We start from the raw sequence: 20,336 nt of genomic DNA, 5'->3' as shown, positions 1-20,336 counted from the left end.
GTTCTTGGTTCCAATCCTCCTCCAAAAACCATTACTACCCTAAGTATGTTGAATGGCGATGCAGCGATCTTCTTATTCTTATTTGGTTTCGTCAAATAATTTTTTATCCTCTTCTTGGTCATTTAACTCGAGCTACCTCTTCTTATGATGCTTGGACTAAAATCGAGCGTATGTTTCAATCACAGACACGTGCTCGAGTTATGCAATTAAAATCTCAACTTCAACACCTTCCTAAAGGCAATCTTTCCATCACAGAATACTTTGAGAAGAAACGCACAGTTGCCGAATCTTTAGCAGAAAGCTTGTGCATTATACAAGATGATGACTTCATCTCATTTGTTCTTAATGGTCTGGATTCTCCATTCGGAATTTGCAAGGTTGCACTTAATATGCGTTCTGGTCCTATGACTTCTTAAGTATTGTTTGGACTCCTCCTTCAAGAAGAAGAACGCTTGGCGGAAGAAATTCATTCTACCGCCATTAATACTCAATTTGGCTCTACTCCTTCTCATGACCTCTTAACTCAAAATTAAGCTTATTCTCCTCTCTTTCCACCCGTTCATAATACCAACCAATCATCTATTCTTGGACCACCCCCACTCTCTAATCTTGTTGCCCACAATTTTCATAATCATGCTCAATCGATGGTACCTCAACAGTATTTCCATTTCACATTCTCTCGGTCCAATAATCGTCAGTCCAAGCGTCGTGTGCCATGTCAATATGTGGTAAAACTAATCATGAAGCTCGTAATTGCTACCATCACTCCAATGAAAAAGATTATCCATCAACAAGGCCATCACCATCACGGTCAACTCCCAAACAAGCACATTTTGCTTCTCCTTCAGCTATTGTTGATCCTGCTTGGTATTTTGATTCGGGTGCTACACATCATGTGACCTCAGACATGGCTAAGCTCTCGTTACAGCCTTACACTGGCAATGATGGTTTAGCGGTTGGTAATGATACGAAACTTCCTATTTCGCACATTGGCTCATCAATTTTGTCTACACGCACACAACCCATTCATCTTAAAAATATTCTCCGTGTCCCTAAAATTTCCAATAATTTACTTAGTATTTCTAAACTAACTCGTGATAATAATGTCTAAATGAAATTTCATCCTTATGATTGCTATGTGAAGGATTTGCAAGGTAGGAAACTACTTCGAGGAATACTTGATGATGACCTGTACCGTCTTCAACTATCATCGCCTCATTCTCAGTCTTCCCCACCTTTCGTATTTCTTGGTAAACGCACATCTCTTGTTGGTTGGCATCGTCGACTGGCTCATACAAATGAAGCTTTTCTTTGACGTCTTGTGTCTAATTTTAGGCTACCTGTTTCTAGCTTTGATTTTCCTAATTTTAGCGAACCTTGTCAACTAGGTAAGAGTCGACACCTATCCTTTTCCCATTCCCATATTTCTAGCAGTAATCATTTTCAATTAGTTCATTCTGATGTTTGGGGACCTTCCCCGTTTCTTCTATTAATGGATCCTCCTACTTTGTTTTATTCATTGATGATTGCACCAAATTTATTTGGATATATTTCATGTCACATAAATCGTAAGTTTTTAAAATTTTCACTCAATTTAAGTCTGTCGTTGAAATCTAGTTTGGTACAAAAATAAAATCAGTTCAAACTGAATGGGGAGGTGAGTACCGAAATATATTATCGGTTTTACAAAATCAAGGCATTCATCATCGTATTTCTTGTCCTTATACACCTCAACAAAATGGTGCATCGAAACGTCGAAATCGTATTATAATTGAAAAAGGACTCGCTCTTCTTTCCCACGCTTCTCTTCCATTTCAATTTTGGGAGCATGCATTTCTCACTGCTACGTACTTATCTAATATTACAATATCCTCTTCGTTGTCCTTTAAATCACCGTATCAATTACTGTACAAAAATTCTCTCGATTATAGTTTTCTCAAAACTTTCGGTTGCCTTTGTTATCCTTTTCTTCGACCCTACAACCATCATAAAGTTGATTTTCGGTCTCTTCCGTATGTCTTTGTAGGGTATAATTCTCGTCACAAAGGTTACCGTTGTTACCATGTCGCGTCTTCTCGAATTTATATTACTCGTCATGTTGTGTTTGATGAAAATACTTTTCCGCATTCCTCTATGCTGACAATCACAACATCATCCTTCTCCTCATCCCATTTTCGCAACTCTTCTTTCTCTTTACTCAATCAAGTTTCTCAATGTCCAGTGTGTTCACATTCTCTCGCATCAAGGTCATCATCAAGTCCTCCAGTTGCATCGTCTATCCCCTCATCTGAGCACACTAATCATACACACAGACCCTATATTGTATCCCATTAATACTATCCACAAACAGCATACACCAACCATTAACTCACCTGAACACCTACCACCATCTGGTTCCTCTTATCCGACCTCAACCCCTTTCTGTTTTCGCCCTCCGACACCTCTCGTCATTACATGGTTGTTCGAAGTAAAACTAATTCCTTAAAATCAAAACCTCTTATAACATCTCGACATTCTCTTTCTCCTGATCCCTCGCACATTCCAGAACCAGCAACATATCATCAAGCCTCCAAATATCCTGAATGCAATCATGCTATGCAGGCAGAATTTTTAGCCCTTATGCGAAATAAAACTTGGACATTGGTTCCACCACCGCTTAATTCTAACATTGTTGGTTGTAAATGGGTCTACAGGGTTAAGAGGAAAGTTGATGGATCTATTGAACGTCACAAAGCTCGTCTTGTGGCAAAATATTTTCACCAAGAAGAGGGTGTTGATTACTTTGATACTTTCAGTCCCGTTGTTAAGCCTATAACTATTCGGCTTGTTTTGTCTTTAGCTGTGACAAATAAGTGACCCATTCGACAACTTGACATTAACAATGCGTTCTTGAATGGTGATCTCTCCAAACAAGTATTTATGGAGCAACCAAATGGATTTGTTGATCCTCGTTGGCCACATTTTGTATGTAAATTGAACAAGACCTTATATGGCCTCAAACAAACGCCACAGGCTTGGTTCAATAAGTTAAAGGTTTTTCTCTTCGATATTGGCTTCCACTCTTGTTTATTTGACTCTTATCTTTTTGTACAATAAACTTCTAAGCGTATAAGATATGTTCTTGTCTATGTGGATGACCTTATTCTAACTAGCAGCGATAGTGATTTCATCACTGCATTTATTTGTTCTCTTGATCAACAGTTTTCTCTCAAAGATCTTGGTTTCTTAAATTATTTTCTTTGTATTGAAGTATCTCCAACATTAAATGGGATCATTTTATCTCAAGGCAGGCACATTCGTGACTTACTTCGTCGAACTAACATGGCTGATGCAAAGCCTATCTCTAGTTCGGCTGAATCTGGATCAAGACTTACTCTTTCTGGTGATACTTGTTTATACCGTTCTATTGTTGGTGCACTTTAATATGTTACTATCACTAGGCTAGAAATATCCTTTGCAATCAATCGAGTATGCCAATTTATGCAAGCACCCACCACTGCTCATTGGTCAGCTGTCAAACACATACTTCGATATCTAAAAGGATCCATCCATGATGGCCTCTTACTACGACCTATGTCTGATTCTAGCCTTGTGGCCTTTTCGGATGCTGGTTGGATCTCTGACCTTGATGATAGTCGCTCCCAACATGTTTTGCACTGTTTTATGGAGGTAACCTGATCAGTTGGTCTTCTCGCAAATAAAAGGTTATAGCCTGCTCAAGCACTGAAGCTGAGTGTCGTGCTTTAGCTTTTGCAACTACTGAATTAATTTGGGTTCAGCAACTGCTCAGTGAGCTACGTGCTCCTCTTACTGCACCCCCTATTGTCCTTTGTGATAATCTGAGTGCACAATTTTTATCTCGAAATCCTATCATCCATCAACGGTCAAAGCATATTCGTCTTTATTATCATTTTGTACTAGAGATGGTTGAGGATCAATCGTTAATGGTTCGCTATGTTTCATCTCAAAATCAACTTGCATATATATATTTACTAAAACAGTTGGCACGAATCGGTTCCTCAATCTTCGATCAAAGCTCATGGTTCGATCCCGAACATGATCTTGCAGGGGACTATTAGAGTTTATTTTGAATTTGAATTGTTGTAGCTTTTTCTGTAGCAAAAAGATTACTTCTCCTGTAGAATAGACATTAGATAAGGACTCTTATATTTATCCTCAACATGTACAAATTTATATAAAAAGAGATGCAATCAGCAGAATAAAGAAATTAGCACTTACGTTCTCAATCTTTTTGTGCTTAACCTTTCTCGTTCTTTATATCGTACATCACTATATTTTCGTTTTTTCTTTTAATATGTTAAAAATGACAAGTAAATATAAATAATATATTGTTGTATAATGAATAAGTAAAAATGCACGAAAGGAAGTAGTTATTTACTGCATTGTTTTTCTCTTTACTGCATTGTTTTTCTCTTTACATTTCATGATCTACTAAATTCCAGCAAAAGTAACCTATTTGTAGATAGATGCCCGAGAAGACTCAGTATTCACGGGCCAATTTAAGACAAATGCAACCAAAAATCAATACTTTCTTATAAACTAGACCCCCATTGTGGTGGGGATCATGGAATACTGCCAAAAAATCAATACTTCTTATTAATTAAACCACTATTTTGGTGGGGTTTAGCCCTTGACCCCTTACATGTGTATAATCAGCATCAAAAAAGTGAAAATACGGACAGGGGGACATATATTGTGTTACTCTCAATTACTACTTAATAGAATTCACTAATTTCCTAAACAAAACAATCTACAGTTTATTTTATTAATCTGTAATCATTGAGATCCACTTCAGTATAGTTAATTTTTGATACATTAATTTACAAGTATCAAGCTTAATTATTACTAATCCCTTGATTTAAGGCTTCTGACCCATTCTTCTGAAATTGCTTTCTTAATTCTTCCTACTTGTCGGTCTTTGGAGACTGTGTAATAGTAGAACAAATCCCTATAAATGTCCCATTGCAAAATTTGAACTTTCCCTTTAATTAGGATTTATTATGCTCCATTTTTAAATTCGAAGAAGCATCTTTTATGTGCATTCTAGGTAAAACAAAAAATTTAAATCACTATAAGTATAAAGTTAGTTTAATAAAATACATTTCTAGGTAAAACCTTTTTAAGGAGTGTGTTAGTGGAATATCTATTCATGTGTAATCAAAAAATTAAATTCATTATTTTCTTTCAATGTCATTTTTATCATTAAATAAGGTATATCAAATTTTAAGGAGTGTGTTAGGTGGAATATCTATTCATATGTAATCAAAAAATTAAATTCATTATTTTCTTTCAATGTCATTTTTATCATTAAATAAGGTATATCAAATTTTAATAATCAAATTTAGATTTTCAAAAGTATATTTAATAGATTCTTAATGGTATATTATTTTGTAAAAGAAGTACAGTATTAATTCAATACTGATCACATGAAAATGAAACTAGGGGAGCACTTGGCATGCTATGGCAGAATAATCCCGGACCATTTAAACTAATTTTGAAACTTAATCCTCCTCTTTTGTGGAAATTGACAAAGAGTAATCAAAATAACAAACCCAGTATGTTTCTACATGGGGTCGGTGAGGGTAAAATGTAACCAGTCCATACCGGTACCTTCAAAAAGTAGAGACGCGAAGAGTAATCAAAACAAGAAATGAAAATATACTCCTAAACAATCAGCAATGACTAAGCTCTTCTTCCAAAATTGAATTCACCGTATTAAAAACATGCAACGTAATGCCTAAATCAGTAATTATTGAGATTCACAACTAGCGAAGTCAAATGATATTTTAACAAGAACCATATATTTATTATGTTTTACTTTTATACATTTCTTAAAAAATAATTTAATACTCTTATTACTCCTTTCCATTTATTTATTAAATAAAAACAATTTGTGGGTAAACACAAAACTATCGGATTTTAAATTATTTAAGAATCGAAGTCAATTCATTTATTAAAAAAAGAAGTTCAATTGATATTTGAATAAACACGATAATTAAAATAAGCTAAAGATCAAATACAAATGAGGAGTTAACAGAATCCAGATTGTCAAATCTAAGAAGCTTTTGATATAATAAGACCATATCAAAAGGAGGCATAATATTGCAATATTAAAAGCAGTTTAGAGCCCCACTATTATATTTTGTGTCACCAAAATCAGTTAATTGGCAGCATGGATACCCTCTCCCTCTCTTCTTTTGCATGCTCTCATGCTTTTCCTGGTCTTCGTGATTATGTGTGCAATTGGGATTCAATCCCTAAATTATTTACTTTTAAAATTCGAAATATTGAGTAGCGTATTCGTCATCTCTTTATAATAATTTAAATTTGTTCTCCATCCATCTATGGATCTCAAATTGCTTTAAATAATACTCATGATTTTTGTGGTTAGAGTAATTAGAGTATAATAGATGAACAATTTTAATATTCCTTTCCTCTCATTTTATGTATCGTCATTTTTTTTTTTTCATCTCTATGTCACTTTTTTCTATTCGATAACTTTAAAGACATAATTTGATAAAAATTACCAAGTCTTTTCTTATTTCTCAAACTCCGTACCCAATGAAATTATGATACATAAAATGGAACATATAAAGTAATCAATTAATTGATTATTTAAATTTTCACTTCGTTGATGAGAGTTTGATTCTTTACCTAATAATTTTCTCACCCGCGTACCCCTAAACTTTTTTCGTTAAGAAAAGAATACAATAGATAGAAATAATTTTTTAAGCCAAAAAATAACGATGAAGGCAAGGATTAAATAAGTGAAAGAGGACATATTTAATTTTTTAATACAGTAAAACATTTTTAACACTTTTCTCGAAGATTTACTAACGAGGTTTAACCGACATGTTTTTTTTTACAAGGAGAGAAAAAAATTGAGTGAGGTTTGGATTTTGGTATAATGTAGTTTTCTTTTTTAATTAGTATTGCGTTTTAGGGGAATGAATTTGGAGAATAGTAAATATTTATATTAGTCTTGTTATAGATCTACATTAAATTGTTTTGATTTCTAAAAGCCATTTTTGTATTGATTTTTGAAAGTATTCCATTTTTAGAATACCAAACGTGCTGGTCCTCAATTTTTGAAATGTATTTCTACTACTGAAAATAGAAAAATATTTTCAAAGAGGAATTTGCCAAGTAAAAGCAGTTTTTTGTTCATTCTTTTTTAGTCCTTGGTCTTATTTCGTCTCTCGAGGAGAAAAGATAAGAGAGAAAAGGACATTTCGGTGGCCTTGAACTTCCTCCATGCGCGGAGTTTGGAAAAAGTCGAAACCTTACTCACATTTTTACAAGATGCTTTTTTCATGGTCAGTGCTGGATTCAAGATTTAGGAAATGTGGATGTACGAAAGATTCGAACACACATTAATATCTAAAGTTTTAAGGTTTCGTTTGAAAACTAAAACACCTAACTATTTTTTAAACTTATTGGATATATTTCTAAATCTAAGATTTTATATATTTTTATATAATTATATCTAATTTGAATCAAATTTAATGATGTCAGAGCACCAAATATTTGGCTATAGTTACGCTATGTCCATGGAATGAATGAATGATCTTCTGATCACATGACAACATCTTTATTATTTACTCGAAGATTTTGATAGAGTAATAAATAAAAATGAGCAAAAAAATTTCATTTCCACAAGTGCCCTTAACATTACACAAAGGTAACAAACCGCGTATAATAAATAAAACGTTGTCATTCCTAAAGGATCCAGCTTACAAGCCTATCTTCATTCAAAAGATTAAAAAAACCATGGAGAAATATGTTTTTTCAATGGTTGCTTTTCTCTTAGTTTTAGCACTAATGGCTACCCTTTTTTCACCATCAGATGCTGTATTCAAAGGTGCATTTGAAGAAAATTTCAGCAAAAGTTGTCCAGGTACACATTTCAAGACTTCTCAAGATGGACAGATCTGGTATCTTACATTAGACCAAGTATCAGGTATGTTAAATCCAAGAATTCAAAATACACGTTATTTTTTATTTACATTCCTTTTTTTGTTTTCTTGAAATTTGAACATATTTATGTTTTTTTGGTATGTCAGATTGTGGCTTCATGACTAAGCAGAGCTATAGATTTGGTTGGTTTAGTACAAAGTTGAAATTAGTAGGAGGTGATTCTGCTGGTGTTGTAACAGCATTTTATGTAAGTTCACTAAGACACTTCGTGCATTATTATTATCATCAGCCTCTTGCCGAAATATAAGGTGAGACCGCGTACAATAGACCTTCGTGGTCCGGTCTTTCCCTGACGCTGCGCATAGCGGAATTTTTAGTGCACTGGGGCTGCTTTTTTTTTTTTTTTTTTTTTCTAATATATATGTGTAATGGGGATTTCCTTCATATATTTTTTGTTGGCACATTGGGTGCAGATGTGTTCAGAAGTAGAGGCAGGGCCATTGAGGGATGAGATAGATTTTGAGTTCTTGGGAAACAGAACAGGGCAGCCTTATCTTATTCAAACAAATGTGTACAACAATGGTAGTGGTGGACGTGAGATGAGGCATCAACTATGGTTTGACCCTACTCTAGACTTCCATACTTATTCCATTCTTTGGAACTCTCATAACATTGTGTAAGTTCTTTTTTCACTTTTCAACCTAGATATTTTTCTTGTTTAACCATTCGACATTCGAAGTTTAATGATTAAACTAATTGAAATAAGCGTGGGGGTAGATCTATTAAGGAGGTAATATGTTTCCTAGAGAAATGTACTTCATCCCTATGTGGGGGTGTAAGGATAAAGTTGTAGAATTCACGTCTAGTAGATCCATTAAAGATGTAAAATATACTTTATTGTAAAATGTACTTCATTTGAATCCTTTTCGCTAGAAAATTACACTATATATATATATATATAGTGGAGGATGAATCTCATTGGTTTCTTTTGTGTTTTCTTTATATTTTGAATCTTTTAGCGAAAATTCTGGCTTTACCACACTGTTCCTGGAGTCTGAATCACACTTTGGTTACGGATAAAGGGATTCCAACCATCTTACTGTATCCATCGGTGACTTTTTGTTTCTCCGATCATAACACCATGGTCACAATTTTTCGAAAATAAACTTGGCGGAAAAAACTTGTATATGAGACTTGAGAGAATGGTCATTTGAAATTACTACTAACATCAAGATTCTCGTGAATTTGAATTGGACTTGAACATAACGAAATGGATATAGAAGATTCATATATATGTTGAACACAAATTATTTGAGATTAACGCGAGGTTGATGACTACATTCTTGTAAATGCAGGTTTTTTGTGGATAAGGTACCAATAAGGATATACAAGAACGCGAATCACACGAACAATTTCTTTCCTGCCCAGAGGCCAATGTACGTGTTTTCTAGCATATGGAATGCAGATAATTGGGCTACTAGAGGAGGCTTAGACAAGATAAACTGGAAAAATGCACCATTTGTAGCATCTTATAAGGACTTCACTATAGATGCTTGTACATGGAAAAATCCTTACCCTGCTTGTGCTTCCACCACCACACAGCACTGGTGGGATCAGTACAGTGCTTGGCACTTATCAAGTAAACAGAAGACTGATTATGCTTGGGTCCAGAGGAACTTTGTGGTTTACAATTATTGCCAGGATACTGTGAGGAACCGTTACAAGCCTCAGGAGTGTTGGTTAAATCCCTTGGACTAATATATTAAAGAAGATACTAGATAAGATTCTTTTGAGAGTTAAAAATTGTAGTATTTTGATTTTGAGTGTATATATTGGGACTCTGTCCTACTAATTCGGGATTGAGCCATGGTAGATCCATTGATTGGTACTATATTGCAATCCGTCTATTGGAAAAAAACATGACGTTACTACTATTGGAAAGTGAAAGAGTTATTCTTGGTGTAATCTGTAAATATGTAATGTTTATTCAAAGAAATTAAGATTTCAATTTCAAATAGTTGTTTAAGAAGTAAGGGCTCCTCTGATCTGACTTCTGTAACATAGCATCTAGTATGTTTTCAAAAGATCATTATCATGTTATATAAAAAATTTAGATGCATAAAGATTCCTTCTCTGGATCATGCCATATTTTTTACAGAGTAATTATAAAGCAGTATTATTTGGTCATATAGATAGAATGCGGTTTAATTTGTCAGAAAATCCAAAGATGAACTTGGATAGGGAAGCAATAAGCTAGAGTAGCAAAGGAGTTGCAGAATATGTAACTTCAAGATTTCAATTTTGAATTTTAAAACTGAGATTGATAATGCATTCAATAACTTTTGCTTCTCCTTGTGCAAGAGTTGGCAAGTTAAAAATCCTAGCTAGATTCAATTCCAACTTTAGGATTGTTGAGATGAGTTGAGAACATGGTGAAATTGATGAATGCGGCGAGTACAGTACACTTGTAACTTTGTGTGAATAAGTAATAAGACATGTCACATGGCATTAAAATAGCCAGAAATTGCAGAACAAATTTAGTGATAGGGACATCTCACCTACCTAGATGGAGAGATTTTAAGTTACTGGAGATGATGATCTTCACTAGGAATAATCAATTCATCTAGCCGTATTTTTGTACTCTCTTTACTTTGACATCATATTGCATGCCACCAGCCACCGAGCTCCTTGTGAATGTGTTGTTTTCAACATTAATTTTGTAGTTATTACACTACACTGGCAACAAGTTAAGAAGAATTACAAAGTAGCTTTGGAAAATCGTACTTCAATTTATGGAACATATTTGACTTCTTTTAATATCATAGTTGTTGTAATAATAATTCAAAGTTGGATTGGAGTAGGAAACCAATATTGTTTAGAATTTGGTATTTATTTAATTCATGTCTAATTAGGATTTGTTTCTCCTAGATTAATACAGGAATAGGTTTTATGATCCTAGTTTAATTTGGTTTTCTAGTATATTGTAATAATAAATAGGGATTGCCACATGAGAATTATTTCTACGTCTTCTTAGGTCCTTCTTTGTTTATCTAATTAAAGTTGGGAGTTCACATTATTTTTTCGTTTAAACGAATAAAACAACGAAGTGTTCCAACGGGGATGAAATTTCAGCAATATAATGAAAGAGATCTCTTAAGCTATTTACAGAAATTCGTTTGTGGAATGCCTATTGAATGCCATGATATTCGACATATAGACTTGTATGGTATCAAGAAGCCGCCATGGGAATTATTCAAAGGCTTATTACGTAGTGAAGGGAAGACGGGTACTGATCAGCTAAACTATTTCTTTACTCCGTTGAAGAAGAAATCTGTGAAAGGTAGAAACTTCAACAGGACAATTGCTGGGGTGGGTCAATGGAAGGGACGTGACATTAGTAAAGAAATTTATGATAAAGAAGGATCGGTGATTGGATCCAAAAGAACTTTTCGTTTTGATGAAGAAAGTAGCAGAAGTGACAATAATCAACTAACCGTGTACTGGATTATGAAAGAATACTCTCTTGACGAAACCATAGTGGACAAGTTAAGACAACGTGATGAAATTCAAAAGGAAGACTATGTTGTGTGTAGCATTATGAGGAAGGTTAGTTCGCGTAAAAGCTCTCAGGATGTCCCCTCGAAAGCCGAGAATGAAGTTTCCAATCATCATCATCGTGATAATGTCCCAAGTTCATCAGCAGAGACATGTCGCCCGTGGCCGTACCATGATGCTGCAGAAATTCGTAGTCTGCCACCATTGGATGGACCGTTTCGATCGTTGAACGAAGAAGACTTGGCTCTCTTTGAAAAACCTGATCCTGGATATCCACAGGCATATCAGAACAAGAAATTAGAATGATAGAGTATGTTATATGCTACATTCATTGTAACTATGTGTTAGTATTTGACTGAGTTTCTACCTGATTTTCTGCTATAATTATAATTAGAATTAGAATTACTTTTGTTGGTGGAAAAAAGGTTTTCTCATTAGAAAATATATCTTCCCTGTTAGGTTTACTCTTCAAATTTATACAATAGCATACTTTCTCCCAACACTATCCTAGTGGTTATAGACTTATAGTTAGTATTACAGTTGTTTTAGTTATAATACATACTTTAATTTTTAGAAATTAATCATGGGTAGAAGTATGGGCTTTAATTTGCCACTGCAAGAAATTTGGGAGGATATAATTTCTTAGTGCAATTTGCAAATTGAATAAAAGAAAGACAATTTTTCAAGCAAGAAAAAGATTGCTCTCAAGAAACTCATATTGCATGCCACCTCCTTGTGGATGTGTTGTTTTCAAGATTAATTATGTTAATTATTACACTACGTTGGCAGAAGTAAAGAAAAATTAGGAAGTACCATTGGAAAATCGTACTTCAATTGATGGGAGACATATTTGAAGTTGCCAACCCAGTTGCTACTTTTTCTCGACTTGTTTTAATGTCATTAATAGTTATATACTTATATATGGGGAGGAGATAGGACCACATTATTTATTTCTTTGTCATCATCTCATGTTTTTCCATAAACAAACAATTTCCTTGTGCCTTGTCACGGATCGCAGAACAATTGATCCGATAGTATAGTAAGAGACAAATTTATGTAATTTATCTCATATGGTGGGTGCAAATCTTAGCACCGAGTCCTTGGGTGAACACTGACTTACCATGGAATGGAGTCCCAAATTCACAAAACACAGATATTGAGTTTTATCACTAATCTTGCACTCTACTGATGCATTCTAAAGTTAATCACACGTCGGACAATTTAACTCGCCGGCCAGGAAAGAGAAAATACTCAAATACCCCCAACCTTTACCCCAAATCTCAACTACACACTTATACTTTTATACTTTGATAAGGTTCTATAACCTCCCTGAACTATTTTAAAATAAAATTTACCCCTCGAACTATTTTAAAGTGGAATATATACCCCTCTAAAAACTCATACCCAGATTTTATTTTGATTTGTGGTCTACACGCGCTGCCACGTGTCATGCCACGTAATTCCACGTCATATATTATTTTTTTTACTATAAAAAATTAATTCCACGCCGTCATCATCATCATCATCTTCTTCTTCTTCTTCTTCCTCTTCTTCTTCTATTCTTCTTCTTCTTCAATGGTATAATGAGTCATATGAAATTCACACGATATGTAATCTTATCAAAATCAAATCAACAATTAATATCCAATAGATATTCGATTTTCACAAAATGACGTCGCGACAGTGATGGCGCCGAAAAATTCAAAATTTCGGTGAATTGATTCAACATTCTCACGTAATTCGGGTTCTTGGATGCCATTAAAGAAGAAGAAGAGTAAAAAGAAATATCATTGATGAGTTCTTGGATGCCATTGAAGAAGAAGAAGAAGAAATAAGAACAAGAAGAATAAGTCATTGATGAGTTCTTGGATGCCATTGAAGAAGAAGAATAAGAAGAAGAAATATTAAAAATAATTTTTTAATAAAATATTTCCGTTCTCATTCTCTTTAAAGAGAGTGAAACACACTCTTTTGCCATGTCAGCGTTAGAGGGTAATAATTTTATTTTAAAATAGTTCAGGGGGGTCATATGACCTTCTCAAAGTATAAGTGTGTAGTTGAGATTTGGGATAAAGGTTTGGGGGGGGGTAATTTGACCATTTTCTCTAACTAAACTAAAGGGAAAACAAAGTAAATCCCAACAGTTTGAAGATATGTTACACGAAATTCCGACATTTTATATAATTATTGAAAAATTCAATTTTTGATATATCGAGATACATAATTAGCTCTCGATACATTTAACAAAGATATTTTTTTCTTCGTAAATATACATAATTAGCTCCATATATATATATTTTTTATTTTGAATCTGTTGAGATGCATAATACATTCAATAAAGATATAGCTTTTTTTTGTAAAGATATATAATTAGTTGTCGATACATTTTTTCCGATTTTGAGTATGTCGAAATACATAATTAGTTTCCAATATATCTAATAAAGATATATAATTAGTTGGTATTTTTATAATTACTTTGTAGAATGGAGATTTGTATTAAGTATGGTCAGTTATGGTATATGTTTATTTCATTTTTCCATGAATAAAAGTAAGAGTTTTTATTAGCTCTTTTCCTTTTTTTTTTTTTTTTTTAAAAAAGGAAGTATTTAATCAGGCGGCTGTTACCCGCGAGTCCATATGTTAGCCGTGCTCTCCACCGCACCGTGTTTCACCTATAAATATTCCAGCTCCCAAACGATTATTCCTCTTCTTACACAGATTACGAATTTAGCTTCACTTGAAAATTCCCTTTCGAAGCAAGCTCCCGTAGTGCAACTATGGTTTGCGATAAGTGTAAGTCCAAATTCTTTCCTGTTTCTTTACTAATTATTTTTATTGGCTTAACATTCAATCAACCAATTTTGTGAGCAATTGATATTTAGACCTAGGGTTTCATAATTCATAAAATTGTATTTTGCAGGTGAGAAGAAATTGTCGAAGGTGATTGTACCTGATAAATGGAAAGAAGGTGCCAGCAATACTACTGAAGGCGGCGGCCGTAAGATTAACGAGAACAAACTCCTCTCCAAGAAAAAAAGGTTACTTTTTTTTTGGCTAATTGCTTTTACTGATCCGTCTTGATAGTTTGTTCCAGCTTCCTTGTATATGTCGCTTTAACTGACCGCAGAATGGAAGGAAAATAACCGAAATAGTATGCTAGATTTTTTAGTAATAACTTAATACTCGTCCGCCTTATTGTTGGATCCTCTAGTAGCATCTTTTATTCATATTCGATTGATCTTAAGAGGAAACGATAATAACTGAGATAACACGCTTGCTTGCTTGCTTTTAGAATTTGTGATAGAAGATGTCATCAATCAAAACTCTAAGGACAATCTTCTCTAGTAGGAATCGTGATGTTTTTATTTTTTTGATAATCATGGTGTCCGGGCCAGCTTCCACACATCTAGACTAAATTCATGGGATGCCTGCCACCTCCCACCTGCAACAGATACCGGGTATCTTTCCATCAAGGCTAGGACAGATGAGAAGAACGACCCAGTGGTTTTTTGTCTTTGCTGGGGTTCGAATCTGATATCTTAGGTTCTCAACCCACTTCATTGATCACTAGACTACACCCTTGGGTGCTAGGAATTCTGATGTTGAATTACCAAGGAAGTCATATCTTTTCTAATGCTGGTCAGAGAGACTAATTAGCTGTGGTTAATTTACTTACTTGAGTAGCATACAAGGATGTGCGCTAGTGGTCAATGAAGTGGGTGCAAATCTTGGAGGCCAGAGTTTTAAAATCAAGCAGAAACGAAAAACACTAAGTGATGTCTTATTGTCTTCCAACATAACTAAGTGTTGGTGGGTAGTGTTAACCTGTACCTGGGTTGGTGGGGGATAACCAGATAGTAGGTGCTGGTGGAATAGTAAGGACGCCAACATTATTAAAAAATAGAAGGCAAAATTACCAACTTGAGTACTTTAAATCTTAGCTATGCTATTGTTTATAGATGAAATATAATTAATTTGGCTGAGATTTTTGTCTTTATTATGGGGTGCTTGTTTTTCAAACCAATAAAGGAAATGATTGAATAGATGGTAAAAGAGAGAACACAATCCAAAAGTAAGTGTGTATCCTAAGAGAGAAATTCAAATCCTTTTCTATTTTTTTTTCTGATTTTTAAGCTAAAATTACCCACACTAACACACGCACGCACACAGACACAAACAAATGACATGTCAAAATCTTGCAATGATTCTTTCTAACCTTTGAATTTCTGATTTGAACAAAGTAATGCTTACACTAAAGGTTGAAATCATGTTTAGGTAGTTCAGACTGAATAAAGTCCAATATGATATAGTACGAGGAACTCGTTGTCTTATTTAAGAGGTGCTTGCAATAAAAAAGGAAAATGTACATAAGTAAAATTGAACAAGTTCAACATAGATGTCTCCTGACAAGTCTTCCTTCTGTTTACTAATGTTATTGACACCTTCAATGTTGGAATTAGTGATTTGAGCTAAAAATCCACCTGAATTAATGCAGTTTAAGTCTAGATTATATAAGAAGATACACTGGGTATGTTGTTGTCGTTGTTATATAAATACCGTATAGACATGTAAAGTCAAAGAGATGTTGTACTGGCAGAGTGAATCTCTGAAAGCAGGAAAGAGTAATAGATGAACATTAGCCAGTGCCGATCGGAAGTTATTGGGTCCTCCAAATATCATAGAAACTTGGATACCATGTGAAATTAGGGAAAAGGTGGAGAGACAGAGAGACAGGCTAATTGAATTGGCTATTAATGCAGAAGCAAACCTGAACTGGTGTGATAGTTATCAGTTTGGTCTCAATACCCCTTCCCAGACAAGATTGGTGAAGATAATCACCCACCAGTTGAGACCGGCTCTGAATCTGTGTGAGATGAGATGGACAGTAGTTGCACATTGAAATTAAAATAAAAAAGAAATTCTGGATCACGTCATCAAGATGGAACTCATGCCAGAAAAAAGAAGATAGACTAAGTGGGTGTTTGGCCATGAAAACTAAAATTTTTGGAGTAGGAGTGAAGTTGGAGTTGGAGTTGTGTTTCTCCATGAATATAATTGGAGTTGTATTTGGAGTGTAAGTTTAGTGATGTGTCACAGGAGACTGACGTGGTTGTGAAGCTGGACTCGGGCCATTCAGAAAAGGGAAAGTTTCAAGTCTCTGGGGTCTATGATTCAGGGCGATGGTGAGATTGACGAGGATGTCACGCATCGTATTGAGGCAGGATGGTTGAAATGGAGGCTTGCTTTGGGAGTTTTATGTGATAAGAAGGTGCCCCCGAAGCTTAAAGGTAAGTTCTACAGAGTGGAAGTCCGACTGACTATGTTGTATGGAGCGGATTGTTGGCCAGTTAAGAAACTCCGCATCCAAAAGTTGAAGGCGGCGGAGATGAGGATGTTGCGGTGGATGTGTGGTCAGACCAGGAAGGATAGGGTGAGGAATGAGGTTATTCGGGAAAAAGTTGAAGTGACTTTGGTGGAGGACAAGATGCGAGAAATGAGGTTACGTTGGTTCGGGCACGTGATGAGGAGGGGTGCTGATGCGCCCGTGCGGAGGTGTGAGACACTGGTTATGGATGATTTTAGGCGGGGGAGAGGTAGGCCGAAGAAATATTGGAGGGAGGTGATTAGGCATGATATGGAGCAATTATAGCTTACGAAGGACATGATCCTTGATAGGAAGGTGTGGAGGATGCAGATTAGGGTAAAGGGTTAGCGGGTGGGAGGGTGTCGGTAACAACTGGGGAGTGTCCTGTATTTGTGTCCAAAGTTTCTTGTTAGTAGGTGTTAAGTGTTGTCTATGGTTTCAGATTTATAGTTTTAGTATTATCTTGTGGCTAGCGTTGATAGTTTATTTTACATACTGTACAAGTTTATATGCATTTATGTATTGTGTTTGTTATATTGTTATTGATTTTAAGCCAGGGGTCTATCGGAAACAACCTCTCTACTTCATCTGAGGTAGTGATATAGATTGCGTACACTCTACCCTCCCCAGACCCCATTAGGTGGGAATACACTGGTATGTTGTTGTTGTTGTAACCAGAGTATTTTTAACTATTAAGAGTTGCAATTCACATGTCTTTTTAAGTAATTCCCACATATTTTATTGTTATTTTAAAGGACCAACAAATCCTGTGCAAATTCATTGAAATTTAGATGGGTCAATTTTGACAATTGACATCCTGCCGTTCTTTTTGAGATGGGCTCATTTCATCTTGTTACGGTTTATGTGTTTTATACTCCATTTGCGTTAAAGTGAATGCACAAATTTCTTTTTTTAGCCATATCGTTTCTCGAAAGGTAGGTTCTAAAGCATGTTGCATTACACAAGAAGTAAAATTGAATGTGTTTTTGACTTCTAAGCAACTTTTCTCTGATGTATTCCTACTATTGAAGAGTAACTCATACTCGCCAAACTGGTATTGATATGTTCAATTCATATTTTTTCCCCGGACTCAAGTATTAGGACAATGTTCATTTTCAAGTCGAATGTTTATGCGGTCGAAACTGAACAACTTCTCATTTGCTTATTTATTTTTGGTTTATGGAAAAAGTATAGGACAAGATGTTTTCCTGAAATTTTCATTGTATGATGAGACATGGAATTACAGTTGGATTTGTACGTTAAAGATATGGACCTTGGGATAAGGGCCCGTTTGGGATTGCTGTGAGAAAATTGTTTATTTGAGAAGCTCTAAAATGTCTTTTAAGAAAAGTGCTTTTAAAAAAATGTAAGTTGTCTTTGGCTTCTTCTCAAAAGCACTTTTCAAATGAATCTCAAAAATGTAATTCCAGTGTGTCATCATAAGAAAAAGACAATATAAGATAGGGGGCCTAACTTGGGGAAGACGGGAACAATGAATTGGATTGGGTCAACTCTGATACCAAGATAAATGGATTTTGGGTGTAACTTAACCCTAAAAGCTGGCTCACGAGAGGAGGATTGCCAAAGTCCATATAAGTAGACTAAGTACCTATCATCCCATCGATGTGAGATTTGAACACCACCCTGTCACGCCCAGGGCTGGAGCATGGACAATATTTGGGTTTTGGGGTGGGGGTGGGGTGGGGGGATATCGAGAACAATGAATTGGGATGAGATCCGTCTCCGAAACCATGTAAAGAAATGAACCTTGGGTTTAACTCAATCTCAATAGCTAGCTCTTGAGGAGAGAATTGACCAAGACCATATAAGAAGTCCATGATTCAAGCCAACAAACAGTGTGGGACTCCAACAGATACACTTGAGGAAAAAGAGCAAGATTGTGCCCCACTTTGGGGAGGAGATATGGGAACAATGAATTGGGTTGGGATCCGACTCTGAAACTATGTAAAGAAAGAACCTTGGGCTTAACTCAATCTCAATAGCTAGCTCATGAGGAGAGGATTGGCCAAGACCATATAAGAACTCCATGTTTCGATCCAACAAACGTTGTGGGACTTCAACGGATACACTTGGGGAAAAGGAGCAAGATTATGCCCCACTTTGTGGAGAAAGAATGCAATTTACACTCAACCAAGAATATTGGCTACAATATACGTTTTTTAGGCCATAGAATCAATATACGTTTTAGAAATCTCAGATAAAAAACTAGAAATCATTGCATTGCAATGCTAAAAGTAATAAGTGGATAGCTTGACTTGGTGTTTTAAGGTGCTTTTGTTTTTTGTGGTGTTGCATGATTGTAACCATTTCCACTCTTTAGTTATCTGCTTCCTATGGTGAGTGTTATGCGGAATGAAAAGATTTATATGATTTGTTCTGGATATCAAATACAATTTGTTAAGGTTAGTTTTGTGTATTTGCCATTGTTTTGGCACTTACTGAGGAACTGGTGCTATTGCAGGTGGTCACCTTATGGAAATACAAAGTGCACTATTTGCAAGCAACAAGTGCATCAAGATGGCAAGTATTGTCATACCTGTGCTTATAGTAAAGGTAATGAAGATTACTTTGGAATTGCATATGATTTATTAGTGGAACTTAGTTCCAAATGATTTATATCAAAGTTTTCTGTGTTGTCTAATCTGAAGTGCTCTTCTTGTGCAGGAGTATGCGCAATGTGCGGAAAGCAAGTTCTTGACACCAAGTTATACAAACAGAGCAATGTATGATGTGGACATGGCTGATGATCTAACTTCTCTGTTATCTCAGCACTCTTATCTTAAAGAATTGTTCTTTGTGAATGCAATGAGAAGCAGTTATTTTGTGTTCATGATTCTGTAAAATACTTAAAAGAGCTGCACCAAATGAGGAGCTGTAAATTGGTGATATCTTGAACCATTAATTTCATTCTTGTCTTTACGATTTATTGTGTTGCTATGATCTCTCTTTTGCCTGCTGTCTTTGTTATGGGATAGAAGGTTGAATCTCACCAATCCGTATCCTGAAAAGCTTGAATGTATTGCTCGTAATTGTGTGAAAAGTTGTGGCTCCTGATAAACCCGGAGATTGAAACTTCTAGTTGTTTATAGGTAAGTGGTGAAATAAGGATCGACCCTGTTATTAGCAAAGAATTTAAGGATGAAGGAATGCTAACCATTTTAGGGCATATCAATTTCTACAAACTGACTATGCCTGTAAGTCGTACCTTGTTGCGTGTCATAAACATTCTGACTCTATTGACTGCCAATGAATGATTGAGAAGGATTCTTCCAGCCACAAATGACCATTTCTGATAGAATGACAGGTTTAGGAAGTCAAAAGATCAATTTGTTTTATTCTGTGTTAGAGCATCTTAGAGCTTGTTTGGATGGTTATTATTTTGCGTTTCATAATGTACTTTGTGTGTCATGCCATGGGTACCTCCGTAGCCTTGGCTCTGCACCCTTGCATACGTCTC

The 20,336-nt window shown here is 35.2% G+C and overlaps 4 protein-coding genes across 5 annotated transcripts; all 4 read left to right on the top strand.

Moving 5' to 3' along the window:
* Positions 1–2,454: 2,454 nt before the first annotated feature.
* On the top strand, positions 2,455–3,423 carry LOC124896283 (uncharacterized mitochondrial protein AtMg00820-like). The gene is made up of 2 exons (XM_047407831.1): positions 2,455–2,852; positions 3,291–3,423. Exons 1-2 carry the CDS (start codon positions 2,455–2,457, stop codon positions 3,421–3,423), a joined length of 531 nt encoding a protein of 176 aa, XP_047263787.1.
* Positions 3,424–7,699: 4,276 nt separating this feature from the next.
* LOC107859551 (probable xyloglucan endotransglucosylase/hydrolase protein 8) lies at positions 7,700–9,967 on the top strand. Of its 2 annotated transcripts, none has more exons than XM_016704598.2 (4): positions 7,700–7,981; positions 8,085–8,185; positions 8,412–8,554; positions 9,294–9,967. In XM_016704598.2, the coding sequence occupies exons 1-4, from the start codon at positions 7,792–7,794 to the stop codon at positions 9,694–9,696; spliced, it is 837 nt and encodes a 278-aa protein (XP_016560084.1). In that variant the 5' UTR covers positions 7,700–7,791; the 3' UTR covers positions 9,697–9,967. The 2 variants fall into 2 exon arrangements, with proteins under 2 accessions (XP_016560084.1, XP_016560083.1); XM_016704597.2 differs by having other exon boundaries at positions 7,706–7,981; positions 8,412–8,614.
* Positions 9,968–11,058: 1,091 nt separating this feature from the next.
* LOC107858228 (NAC domain-containing protein 2-like) lies at positions 11,059–11,799 on the top strand. The gene has a single exon (XM_016702919.1). The coding sequence runs from the start codon at positions 11,059–11,061 to the stop codon at positions 11,797–11,799; it is 741 nt and encodes a 246-aa protein (XP_016558405.1).
* A 2,324-nt stretch (positions 11,800–14,123) lies between these two features.
* LOC107859550 (cysteine-rich PDZ-binding protein) lies at positions 14,124–19,805 on the top strand. The gene is made up of 4 exons (XM_016704596.2): positions 14,124–14,286; positions 14,414–14,531; positions 19,341–19,432; positions 19,544–19,805. Exons 1-4 carry the CDS (start codon positions 14,271–14,273, stop codon positions 19,606–19,608), a joined length of 291 nt encoding a protein of 96 aa, XP_016560082.1. The 5' UTR covers positions 14,124–14,270; the 3' UTR covers positions 19,609–19,805.
* Positions 19,806–20,336: the final 531 nt, after the last annotated feature.

Source organism: Capsicum annuum, chromosome 2 (assembly GCF_002878395.1).
Source record: "Capsicum annuum cultivar UCD-10X-F1 chromosome 2, UCD10Xv1.1, whole genome shotgun sequence".
In the NCBI taxonomy this organism is placed as follows: domain Eukaryota; kingdom Viridiplantae; phylum Streptophyta; class Magnoliopsida; order Solanales; family Solanaceae; genus Capsicum; species Capsicum annuum.
Note: the sequence above shows the minus strand (reverse complement) of the source record. Positions and strands in the feature narration are given on the sequence as shown.